Raw genomic sequence first — 12,992 nt, 5'->3', positions numbered from 1 at the left:
TTGTTGGCTTGTGGGACTCCTGAGGTAGCTGTTGAGTACCAAGGGGCAAGTGTGTGGCTCATACAGTCACAGAAGCAAAACCTCGGGGCTGGGAGAAGTTTGGGGAGGCCATGGAGGAGGACTATCGGTCAAGCTCACAGCAATTCTGGCAAATCATTTGACACCTCAGGAGGAGGAAGCAGTGGTCACCAACATTGTTTACAGTGTGTTTGGAGAGTTGCTGACCTCAACTGGGGATGTTGTCGGACAGTGGAAGGAATACTTTGAGGATCTCCTCAATCCCACCGTCACATCTTCCGAGGAGGAAGCTGAGACTGAGGACTGAGGAGCCGGACTCCTCCATCATGCTGAGGCCTCAGAGATGGACCTGGCTGAAGTCACTGAGGTGATTAAAGCTCCTCGGTGGCAAGGATTCTGGGGTGGACGAGATACATTCTGAGTATCTTAAATCTCTGGATGTTGTGGGTCTTGACTGACATGTCTCTGCAACATCCCCTGGCGGTTGGGGACAGTACCGCTGGATTGGCAGCCCAGGATGGTGGTCCCTCTGTTTAAGAAGGGGAACTGGAGGGTGTGTTCCAACTACAGGAAAATCACACTCCTCAGCCTTCCCGGTAAGGCCTATTCCAGGGACTAGAAGGGGAATCCGGCTGATAGTCGAACCTGAGATTCAGGGGGAGCAGGAGGGGGTCCAGTTTGGGAACCACAGGATCTCATCTCTGCGGTTTGCAGATGATGTTGCTTCTTCGAGCCAGGACCTGCAGCAGGCACTGGGGCAGGTTTGAGCCGAGTGTGAAGCAACTGGGATCAGATAAAAAGGTGGCCCCCTCTCCAGGTGGTGGGAAGTCCCTGCCTCAAGTGGAGGAGTTCAAGTTTTTCTGGGTCTTGTTCACGAATTAGGGGAGGATGGAGCGTGAGATTGACAGTTGGATCAGTGCAGTGTCTGCAGTGATGCGGTCAATGCATTGAACTATTGTGGTAAAGAAGGAGACAGAAGGCAAAGCTCTTGATTTACCGGTCAATCTACATTCCTGCCCTCACCTATGGTCATGAGCTTTGGGTAACTGAAAGGACAAGATCACAGATACAATTGGTCGAAATGAGTTTCCTCCGCAGGGTGGCTGGGTGCTCCATTAGAGATAGGGTGAAGAGCTCAGTCACATGGGAGGAGCTCAGAGTAGAGCCGCTTCTCCTCCACCTGGAGGAGCCAGCTGAGGAGGTTCGGGCGTCTATTCGGGATGCCCTCTGGACGCCTCCCTAGGGAGGTGGGCATGTCCCACCGGGATGAGGCCTCAGGGAAGACCCAGGACACCTGGAGGGACTATGTCTCTCGACTGGCCTGGTAATGCCTCAAGATGCCTCCTGCTGAAACTGCTGCCTCCATGACCCGGTCATGGATAAGAGGAAAATAATGATTAGAAGGACTAGAACATGGTTAAAGATCTGATTGGACAGGAGCTGGTTTAAAGCCAGATTGTGTAACTTTTATGGAGGCGTCACGTTATGTCACACAATTCTATGGAAAGAAATTTATGATGAGAACTGCATAGTAGGACTGGCTGCTTAAAGACCCAAACCAGGACTAGACCAGAACTAGACCAGGACTAAACTAGAACTGAACCAGGACTGAACCAGGACTAAACCAGGACTAAACCAGGACCAAACAGGACCATTCTTTCTGTGAGTGTCGTCCCCTATCCACAGATCTGACTTGTAACTTGGCATGGTGCCGTCACCAGCTTGTCTCCATAGATTAAAAAACAAACAAACAAACACACACATAGGGTAGTCATGATATTAGTCCTGGCTTAGACCTGGTTTAATCCTCGTTTAGTCCTGGTTCAAGTCTGGTTTTGTCCTGGTTCAGTCCTGGTTTAGACCTGGTTTTGTCCTGGTTTTGTCCTGTCCTGGTTTAGTCCTGGTTCAGTCTTGGCTCAGTCCTGGTTTAGTCCTGGTTTAGTCCTGGTTCAGTCTTGGCTCAGTCCTGGTTTAGTCCTGGTTTAGTCCTGGTTTAGTCCTGGTTTAGTCCTAGTTTAGTCTATTATTTGTTTGGTTCAGTTTCAGATTAATCCTGCTTTAGTTTAGTTTTAGTTTAGAGAGAGGAGGGGAGAGGGATACAGAGGAGGAGGAGTGTTGCGTGTTAAACTGATCTGGACAGAAGATGTGAGGTCACATTAACAGAAGCTCCATGAATATAAAAGTTTGTCTCCTGCACACGCTACAGAGACCAGCTTTAGACTGGCTTTAGACCGGCCTTAGAGCCAGGTTAGCCCCGGTTCAGACCAGATTTAGACCTGCTTTAGATCGGCTTTAGACCTGCTTTAGACTCGCTTTAGATCGTATGTAGACGTGTTTAGACCCGGTTTAGACCCAGTTTAGAACGGCTTTAGACTGGGCTTAGAGCGGGTTTAGACCGACATTAGACTGAGATTAGACTGGCTTTAGATCAAGTTTAAAGGACGACTTGAACCAGAACTAAACCCGGATTGAAGTAAGCCTCCAATAAACAACACAACCAAATTCTACAGAAAGACTAAACCAGGTCTTAACCAGGACTAAATCACCACTAAACCAGGACTAAACCCAGACTAAGTCAGGTCTAAACCATTACTAAACTAGGACTAAGACAGGACAAAACCAGGACTAAGTTAGGACTAAACCAGGTCTAAACCAGAACTAAGTCAGGACTAAGTCAGGACTAAACCAGGACTAAACAAGGACTAAACCAGGACTAAGTCAGGACTAAACCAGGACTAAGTCAGGACTAAACCAGGACTAAGTCAGGACTAAACCAGGACTAAGTCTGGACTAAACCAGGACTAAATCAGGACTAAACCAGGAATAGGTCAGGACTAAACCAGGGCTAACCCTGGTCTTAAGTGGCTCTTGTAACAGAGGCAGTGCTGATTCTGGTCTTGAAGGTCTGTCGTCGAGCATCTCGTCTCTGTGTTGTATCATAGCAACAGTGGTCACGGAAACAGAGGACAAACTATTGCCGGGTACCAACTTCGCCGCGGCAACGATGGAGTCACGCGGACCTGATCAAAACAGCAAGGGGGAGGGGCCAAAGTCTGTTCAGACAAGAGGGGGAGGGGCCAAAGTCTGTTCAGGTGAGAGGGGGAGGGGCCAAAGTCTATTCAGACGATAGGGTCCTGTAATGTGAAAGTATGAGTATGCAAGATTAATATACATTTGTGGAGATAGGACTGAACCTGGACTGAACCAGGACTGAACCAAGACTAAACCTGGACTAAACCAGGACTAAACCTGGACTAAACCAGGACTAAATCAGGACTAAACCAGGTCTAAACCAGGACTAAACCAGGACTAAACCAGAACTCAACCAGGTCTAAACCAGGACTGAAAAACATGAAGAATCTGTGAAGCAAAGTGAAGCTCTAAGCTGTGTTCATCTGAGGAGAGGGAAATATTATTTTATTTGTAAATGATGAGCAACCAATGAGCTCCTTCGTTTCACATGTGTCACTGAAATAAATAAATCTGACTGGACTATCATGTTTGGTTCTGGCTCGTGATGAGGTGGTGAGGAGCAGAGTGACGTGGGTCAGGTGGTCACTTACACTGGACATCCCTGGTTTTGTTTTCTGTAAATGTTTTTTTTTTTCTCCAGGACTGAAGAAAATACGAAACCCCGAGAGAACAGTGAGAATCGCAGTGGGCTACACTGGCCACACCCCTCCGAAGAGCGATGACGCCGATGCCAACAGTGAGTTTAATATTAAAAACAGAAAAATACACAAATCTACATCACCTCGAGGCTGCACTAGCTCTGGGTTTGTGGGTACTCTGATGCAGTGACGTCACACTGAGATTGTTCTACATGTTTATGGCAGAATGTTCAGTTGTTACCATGGCGACACCATGCACACATTAACAAACACTGACAAAAAAGTTTCAAAGAGCACATTTTCAGGCATCTGTGGTCAGTCTGAGCGTTCATGGTCCTGTTTAGGAGTTTGATTTTACACAAAAATGTGGGAGTGACTAACTGAAAAACTGTTGGCTAATACTAATGTTGGCTAATACTAATGCTAATGGTAGCTAGCTTGTGACTGTAATGTTATTTGAGAGGGACTTGTTTAACAACACAAATCAGCTCACCTGTTGTACTGCAGATAAGTCAGATCTTTATGGTCAGATTGTGTTAAAACAAAGAGTAAAGTCTTGACAGAGCAGTGCCTCCAGTTAGCATCACACCTCCAGGGAATACTGAAAATCAAACTCCTAAATAGGACAATGAACGCTCGCACTGATCGCAGGCTCCTGAATATCTGCTCTTTAAGTCACTTCTAATCTAAAAACATTGTGACACTATAACTGCTAAACATTGCACCATAGACATACATGCAGAACCCTCCCAGCGCGATGTCACTGCAAAGCTTCAGTAGAATACTCTTTTGAGAATGTGTGGAACCTGTGGGGGGTTAAACGCAGCTCATGACGAGTTTAATGATCTCAAACCGCCGCAAGATGACAAGAAATCTGACAAAATAAAACAAAAATCACATTTAAGATTAATATACTTGTACAGATGTAAACAACAGGGGGACTAGACTAAGTTTAGTGCTGGTCCAGTCCTGGTTTGGTCCTGGTTTAGACCTGGTTTAGTCCTGGTTTAATCCTAGTTAGTCCTAGTTTAGTCCTGGTCTAGTTCTGGTTTAGTCCTGGTTTAGTCCTGGTTCAGTGGCTTTGTCTTCGCCTCTCTCTTTCTTCAGCTCATAAAATTACTGCCATTTTACATCCTTCTATCCTCCCTCCTCCCTTCTCCTCTCCTCCATCCTTCTATCATCTCTCCTCCCCTCCTCTATCCTCCCTCCTCCTCTCTTCTCTCCTCCTAATTTTTTTCTCCTCGACTCCTCCAGATGAGCCAGGCCAGTTGAAGATCTACCTTCCCAAAAAGCTCTTGGAGTGTTTGCCCAAATGTTCCTCTCTTCCCAAAGAGCGCCATCGCTGGAACACCAACGAGGTAAGATCGCCGGATCGGGAATGTGGGAACTGCTGGCAATATGGGAATTACCAGGAATGTGGGAACAACTGGGAATGTGGGAACTGCCCAAAATGTGGGAACTGCCGGCTGCCTGGAAATTATGTGTTTAAACTCTACAATTAAGGAAACAAATAACAGACAACAGATTGGAGTTTAGGAAAAAACATAGGCAGTAAATCGACACAACTAGCTCGCTAACCTGCTAGCCGCCGTGTGAAAAACAAGTAGTGAGTGTTATTCCCCTATTTGAGTGATTTGGTGAATCATGCTAGCTCTTAGCTTGACTAACTATTTAACTAAATGACCTACAGTTTAAACTGACACAAATGTGTTTGAAAATAGAGTTTGTAAAGAAAGTTTCACAGTGTTTCTTTATATAAAACTTCAGCTTTGATGTTTGTGACTGTGCAGAGCTGCTGGTTCCTACTGGACATAATTTCTGTTCATGCCATTTTGAGGACCATATTTTGTGTTGAATTGTTAGTTGTTATGGCGACAGTTCTAATCTTTTCTGATTGTTAAACCCATAGATACAGGATACAAAGGCTTTTTACTACATAGAATCAGAGCAGGGATACCAGAGCTGTGGGCCTTTAAACCAGAGCTGTGGACCTTTAAACCAGAGCTGTGGGCCTTTAGACCAGAGCTGTGGACCTTTAAACCAGAGCTGTGGACCTTTAAACCAGAGCTGTGGGCCTTTAGACCAGAGCTGTGGACCTTTAAACCAGAGCTGTGGACCTTTAGACCAGAGCTGTGGACCTTTAGACCAGAGCTGTGGACCTTTAGACCAGAGCTGTGGACCTTTAGACCAGAGCTGTGGACCTTTAGACCAGAGCTGTGGGCCTTTAGACCAGAGCTGTGGACCTTTAGACCAGAGCTGTTTTTATCTGTAAAACGTCCGAAACTCATGACATCTGTCTTTATTCACAAAACACGGCAAAGTATTTAAATAAACAATGTTTTTTTTTTGCATGAGCTCCCCCTGCAGGTGAAGTCTTGTCAGTGTGTGTTGGGTCAGACTTTAGCCCCTCGTTAGCGCAGGTAGTACACTTACATCAGTTTGATTTTTATGGATGAACAGAACTTTACATAACGCTCGTTTGGCCCGTTCTTCTCCTCCGTCTGTCGCTGCTGTTTCTAGGATTTGTATTATTGTTTGCTTTGAGATTAAGTCAGATGCCCTCCCCCAGATGTCACTGTTGTTTGGTCCTGGGCTCAATAATTGGACTAAACCAAGACTAAACCAGGACTAAACCAGGTCTAAACCAGGACTAAACCAGGACTAAACCAGGTCTAAACCAGGACTAAGCCAGGACTGAATCAGGGCTAAACCAGGACTAAACCAGGTCTAAACCAGGACTAAGCCAGGACTGAATCAGGGCTACACCAGGACTACACCAGGACTAAACCAGGACTAAACCAGGACTAAACCAGGACTAAACCAGGACTAAACCAGGACTAAACCAGGACTAAACCAGGACTAAACTAGGTCTAAACCAGGTCTAAACCAGAACTAAACTGAATCTAAACCAGGTCTAAACCAGGTCTAAACAAGGTCTAAACCAGGACTAAACCAGGACTGAATCAGGACTAAAGCAGAACCAAACTAGGAATAAACCAGGTCTAAACCAGGACTAAACCAGGACTAAACCAAGACTAGACCAGGACTAAACCAGGACCTTGTCACTTTCTTTCTTTCTCTCTCTCTCTGTCTTTCTCTGTGTGTGTCTCTCACTCTGTTTCTCTCTGTGTCTCTCTCTGTGTGTATCTCCCTGTCTCTCTCTTTGACTCTCTCTCTCTGTGTCTCTCTCTCTCTGTGTGTCTCTCTCTCCGTCTCTTTCTCTCTCTCTCTGTCTCTCTCTCTTTGTCTCTCACTCTGTCTATCTGTCACTCTCTCTCTCTCTTTGTTCTGCATCTCTTTCTCTCCCTCTCTCTCGTCTCCTCCATCTTATCTCCACATTTACCCATAATTCCCTGCTCTCTGTTACCCATAATCCCCTCTGTCCTCTCTCTGATGATGAGTTCAGATGGAGGTTGTGTCCCCCGGTGGATTCCTTCAAAGCCTCTCCCTCCTCATCATCCTCATTCTCTCCCTCTTTCTTTTTCTCTCTTCCTTACTCCCCTCTCTCTTCCTTACCCCTCTCTCTCTCTTTCTCTCCCTCCCTCTCTTTCTTTTAACTTTCTTAACTCTGTTCTTTTCTGCAAACCTAAACATTCTGTGGATGGAACTGATATAGCATCTATCATTCTACAAGACACAACGGAGCCTGGACTAAATCGGGACAAAACCAGGACTAAACCGGGACTAAACCGGGTCTAAACCAGGACTAAACCAAGTCTAAACCAGGACTAAACCAGGTCTAAACCAGGACAAAGCCGGGTCTAAACCAGGACTAAACCAGGTCTAAACCAGGACTAAAACTGGACTAAACCTGGAATAAACCGGGTCTAAATCAGGACTAATCCAGGCCTAAACTGGGACTAATCTGTGTCTAAACCAGGACTAAGCTGGGTCTAAATCGAGTCTAAACCGGGTCTAAACCAGGTCTAGGACTTGTTTTGGGTTAGGGCGATCATTTTCCGTCTGTAAATCAAGATATGAACATTAATAACAGACAAATCAGGCGCCTGTTTTCCCCGAGGTCACTCTTGCTAGCGTTAGCATGCTCCCGCGCCCTGCTAAAACAGCGGTGTAGGAAGGGGCAGTACTTTTAACAGCTTTTCTCTGGATTGGCTCTTTGGTTGCTATGATACTCGCAGTCGCAATTCCAAAGATGGAACTCTGCTCCAGATTAGCCGCTATAACTGCTAGCCTCAATGAGCTTCATCTGGAGCTGAAGCTGTCAGTCACTTCTTTATACAGACTATGCTCACCACTGTCAGTCTGGGGTTTTTCCTTGCTAGCATGTTGTGCTGTTCTGTTCTAGCGTTAGCTGTTCTGTTCTAGCGTTAGCTATTGTGTTCTTGAATCTGAAACACGAGTAAACAAAGCAAAGAGGGTGGAAATGTATGTGCATTTTTTAGAGATAATTTGGTCAGGAGGGCGAAGGAGTGCTTCACTAACACTGTTTACAATGCGGGCGGAGAGCTGCTGATCTCAACTGCGGACGTTGCTGGGCAGTGGAAAGAATACTTTGAGGATCTCCTCAATCCCACTGTCACATCCTTCAGAGGAGGAAGCAGAGTTTGAGGAGGAAGCAGAGTTTGAGGAGGAAGCGGCGGACTCGTCCATCACCCTGGCTGAAGTCACTGAGGAGGTTGGCAAGATCGTCGGTGGCAAGGCTCTGGGGGTGGATGAGAACCATCCTGAATATCTTAAATCTCTGGATGTTGTGGGGCTGTCTTGGCTGACACGCCTTTGTAACATTGCGTGGCGTTCGGGGACAGTACCTGTGGACTGGCAGACTGGAGTGGTGGTCCCTCTGTGTAAGAAGGGGGACCGGAGGGTGTGTTCCAACTACAGGGGAATCAGATTCCTCAGCCTTCCCAGTAAGATCTATTCCAGGGACTGGAGAGGACAATCCGACCAATAGTCGAACTTCAGATCCAGGAGCAGTGTGGTTTTCATCCCAGTCGCGGAACACTGGACCAGCTCTGCACCCTCCATTGGGTGCTCGAGGGCTCATGGGAGTTTGCCCAACCAGTCCACATGTGTTTTGTAGACCTGGAAAAGGCATTTGACCGTGTCCCTCATGGTGTCCTTTGGGGGGTGCTCTGTGAGTATGGGGTCCGGGGTCCGTTGCTAAGGGCTGTCCGGTCCCTGTATGATCAGAGCAGGAGCTGTGTTCTCATTGCCAGTAGTAAATCAGACCTGTTCCCGGTGCATGTTGGACTGCGCCGGTGCTGCCCTTTGTCACTGGTTCTGTTCATTATATTTATGGACAGAGTTTCTAGGCACAGTCAGGGGCCGGAGTGGGTCTGGTTTGGGGACTACAGGATCTCATCGCTGCTGTTTGCAGATGTTGTCCTGATGGCTTCGTCGAGCCAGGACCTGCAACAGGCACTGGGGCGGTTTGCAGCTGAGTGTGAAGTGGCTGGGATAAAAATCAGCACCTCCAAATCTAAGGCCATGGTTCTCAATCGGAAAAAGGTGGCTTGCCCTCTCCAGGTGGGTGGAGAGCTCTTGTCTCAAGTGGAGGAGTTCAAGTATCTCGGGGTCTTGCTCACAAGTGAATGAAGGATGGAGCGTGAGATTGACAGGCAGATCGGTGCAGCATCTGGAGTGATGCGGTCGCTGTGGTAAAGAAGGAGCTGAGTCTAAAGGCGAAGCTGTCCATTTACCAGTCAATCTACGTCATAGCCTCACCTATGGTCATGATCTTTGGGTAATGGCCAAAAGAACAAGAGCGCAGTCGAAATGAGTTTCCTCCGCAGGGTGGCTGGGCGCTCCCTCAGAGATAGGGTAAGGAGCTCAGTCACATGAGAGGAGCTTGGAGTAGAGCTGCTGCTCCTCCACGTCGAGAGGAGCCAGCTGAGGTGGCTCGGGCATCTATTTCAGATGCCTCCTGGACGCCTCCCTAGGGAGAAGACTCAGGAAATGCTGGAATGACTATGTCTCTCAGCTGGCCTGAGAACACCTTGGGATCCTCCTGGAAGAGTTGGAGGAAATGTGCACAGAGAGGGAAGTCTGGGCCTCCCTGCTGAAACTGCTGCAAAGTTTCAGTCTTGATCCTGTTAGATCTGAGTGCTGCCTTTGACACTGTAGATCATGGGATCCTCTTACAGAGACTAGAGGACTGGGTGGGCATCTCTGATATGGCAGTCTGGGTTTTTTCTCACTAGTGTTAGCTGTTGTGCTCTAGCGTTAGCTGTTGTGCCCTAGTGTTAGCTATTTGTTCTAGGGGTAGCTGTTGTGCTCTAGTGTTAGGTGTTTGTTCTAGCATTAGCTGTTGTGTTCTAGAATTAGTTGTTTGTTCTAGCATTAGCTGTTGTGCTCTAGCGTTAGCTACTGTATTCTAACATTACCTCTTTGTTCTAGCATTAGCTGTTGTATTCTAGCATTAGCTGTTGTATTCTAGCATTAACTGTTATGCTTTAGCGTTAGCTGTTTGCTCTAGCATTTGCTGTTGTGCTCTAGCATTAGCTGTTGTGCTCTAGCGTTAGCTGTTTGTTGAAGCATTAGCTGTTGTGTTCTAGCATTAGCTGTTGTATTCTAGCATTATCTGTTTGGTCTAGTCTTAGCTGTTGTGTTCTATTGTGAGCTTTTGTATTCTAGCATTAGCTGTTGTATTCTAGCATTAGCTGTTGTGCTCTAGCATTAGCTGTTGTGCTCTAATGTTAGCTGTTGTATTCTAGTGTTAGCTGTTTGTTCTAGTGTTAGCTGTTGTGCTCTAGTGTTAGCTATTTCTCCTAGTGTTAGCTGTTGTGCTTTAGCGTTCACTGTTTGTTCTAGCGTTAGCTGTTTGTTCTAGCGTTAGCTGCTACACTATGTGCATCCCAAACACCACACTCACTTTCGCCTCTCTCCTGTCACTCCTGCCGGATCTGTATCACCGACACTGCATCATTCTCACCAGTGACACAATTCAGGCTGTGACCTGAGCCCAGTCCATCTGATCCATACAAACACTGCACATAATGAGGCACAGATGGGGCCCTGGTGTGGGAGGGTTATTGGTTCTATTTCAGTTTAAAGGGGCATCATGCAAAATCAGCCCATCCACTCGACTTTTATTCTTCTGATCTTTTTTCCATCCAAAGGCACCGTTTTATATTTGTATCTCAAATCTCAAATGACAGATGGCTGTGAAATATCTTAGAATTATTCAGAAAGAAACCAAACGATCCATTCGTGTGCACATTAGTGTCAGTTTCCTGTTTAAAGGTGCCATTTTGAGCACTCCTGACCATTTCAAATGAGAAAGATTTTATATTTTGTTTTGAATCCTTAGTTGCTGTGACTTTGAAACCCACAGATGTAAAATCAAAAACACGTCGCCTTCACTCTGCACATCAGATCGGTGCCCCAGATCAATTCCCAGATCGATTCTCAGACCAGTGCAAACTGTTGTTGTGTCCTTAGGCAAGACACTTCATCCACTCTGCCTTTGTATGAGAGTGGTGTGTGTGCGTGCAGAGGCGAAACTCTCAGTTTGGTCTAGAGGGGACAATAAATTGATAGAAATCCGAACTATCCTTCGAGGTTGTTGTAACTATACCTAATTATAAATTCAATAACCATGGTATTATGATGATGTGCACAACTGTTCAAAATACTGTTGAACAATGTGAAAATTCAACACATTCTAACAACTACATGTAAGGCTTTGTATTATTTATTTATTTTTTATTTTTTTCTTTAGATTTAGACAAAAAAGTCTATCAAAGTGGTAAATGTTTTAAGCACACTTTAACAGAACACAAAATCCAGTGTGTCCCATTAATAGAGGAGATTATGGAGCCCTCCCCATAATTACAATTTGAAAACATTGAACAATAAATGCTTGTTTAACATTCACAATAACATATAAAAGTAACTATTCTTAAAAAGAACCATTAAACATTAAATAGCAGCACTACATCTCATTTTTACTCCAACATTTTTTAATGTAAATTATTGGCAGATATTAAGCAAAAATATTATTCAAGCTTTTAATCATGTTATGACTATAATTCCTTTATTAAAAATTCGTAGAATATCTAATGTCTGTTTATAACTAAAACTAATGCGCAAATGAACGAGAGCCGCTGCATTTTTGCACGCACGCCCTCCACATGAATATACTACAACACATTTACTTGGGGATTACACTTTTACCAGGACTGAGGACGAGTTTTTTTGGCAGAATTTGGTTCATATTATGTGTTTGGTTTCAACTTTCCGCATGGACATTGCAGACTATGACTGAATGTGGATATTATTAAGCACAACACTTTGATTTTGAGACATTGTTTCTTCAATTCTTCTGTTACCAGTAAGAAAATACTCTGCACTTGGCACAGATGTTAAAACCCAGTGGTGAAAATGTGAATGTCTGCATTTGTTGGTGCAGGCGCAGTTGTAACATGTGTTGTGAGCACCTGCACTGGTGTTCATTCAGTTGGAGCATTTGATGTTTTATCTCAGAACAGCCCACTCATACTGACTGTCCAGAAGCATCTTATCTTGAGTTCAGATGTTGTTCCTATCAAGTGTGTATTCATTGTTTCTCTCTGGTATTGTGTCCTAAAATTCTTAACTGAAACTTATAAACTTACCTGACAGGAGCGTGGTTAAAGTTTTGTAACAGCTGCTCCTCCCTCCTTTTCAGGGTCCCGTGCCTACAACATTAAGTTATATATATTCAAAGTCTAAAACATTATATTTGGCAAACCGTGAAGCTTAGTAATGCATTTTGGGGGACGGAAATATGACCTAATCTCCACTCGCCTTTTCACCATGTTTGGACATTACTGTGACACGTGACAGAATAAGAAAACTGACTTTAATGATACAATGAGACTTTATTGGCATCAGCTAAACATTTAAAAATGGCAGTAAATGTACAGCCCTGACACGCACATGCATGTCATCAGAGCAACGGACTAAACCAATGTGTAACAACAGGGAGGGGTGATCAGTTTTTCATTTTCAGACTTATTTAATGAGACTGAACTATGTGGATATTCTGTACATTTTAATATATAAATTGGTTTTACCGTAATTCACTATTTGTCATAAAGCGTTAATGCAAGGGGAGGGGGGGACAGTGAGAGGGGAGAGGGGGACACTAGTCAGCAAAGGGGGGGCCCGGACCAACCCATCCCTTCCCGTGGTTTACGCCTATATGTGTGCGTGTGGGAGGGAACTATAGTGCAGATTGACAGCCTTGCTCTCGTCATTCTGACCCAGGGTGCCTGTGGCTACACTCTAGTACTTACCCTCAGATTGTTTTGTGTCTGTGACATAAAACCTGCTCGTGACTCAAATGTCAAATTCTACTTGAAAAGAAAAGCCTGAAACTACGAGGAAACTACGAGGATCATAAAAAACACATGGGACAAA

General features: G+C 45.2%; 1 protein-coding gene across 1 annotated transcript in view; it reads left to right on the top strand.

The window, feature by feature from the left end:
- The window catches only part of LOC117370949 (calmodulin-binding transcription activator 1-like), a 60,490-nt gene that overhangs the window by 5,371 nt on the left and 42,127 nt on the right, over nucleotides 1-12,992 (top strand). Inside the window, exons 2-3 of the mRNA XM_055221848.1 lie at nucleotides 3,632-3,727; nucleotides 4,884-4,987. Coding sequence (XP_055077823.1) covers nucleotides 3,632-3,727; nucleotides 4,884-4,987 — 200 coding nt within the window. The remainder of the gene's footprint in view (nucleotides 1-3,631; nucleotides 3,728-4,883; nucleotides 4,988-12,992) is intronic.

This window comes from Periophthalmus magnuspinnatus, chromosome 5 (assembly GCF_009829125.3).
Source record: "Periophthalmus magnuspinnatus isolate fPerMag1 chromosome 5, fPerMag1.2.pri, whole genome shotgun sequence".
NCBI classification, from domain to species: Eukaryota; Metazoa; Chordata; class Actinopteri; order Gobiiformes; family Gobiidae; genus Periophthalmus; species Periophthalmus magnuspinnatus.
This window is presented reverse-complemented; position numbering and strand designations above follow the sequence as displayed.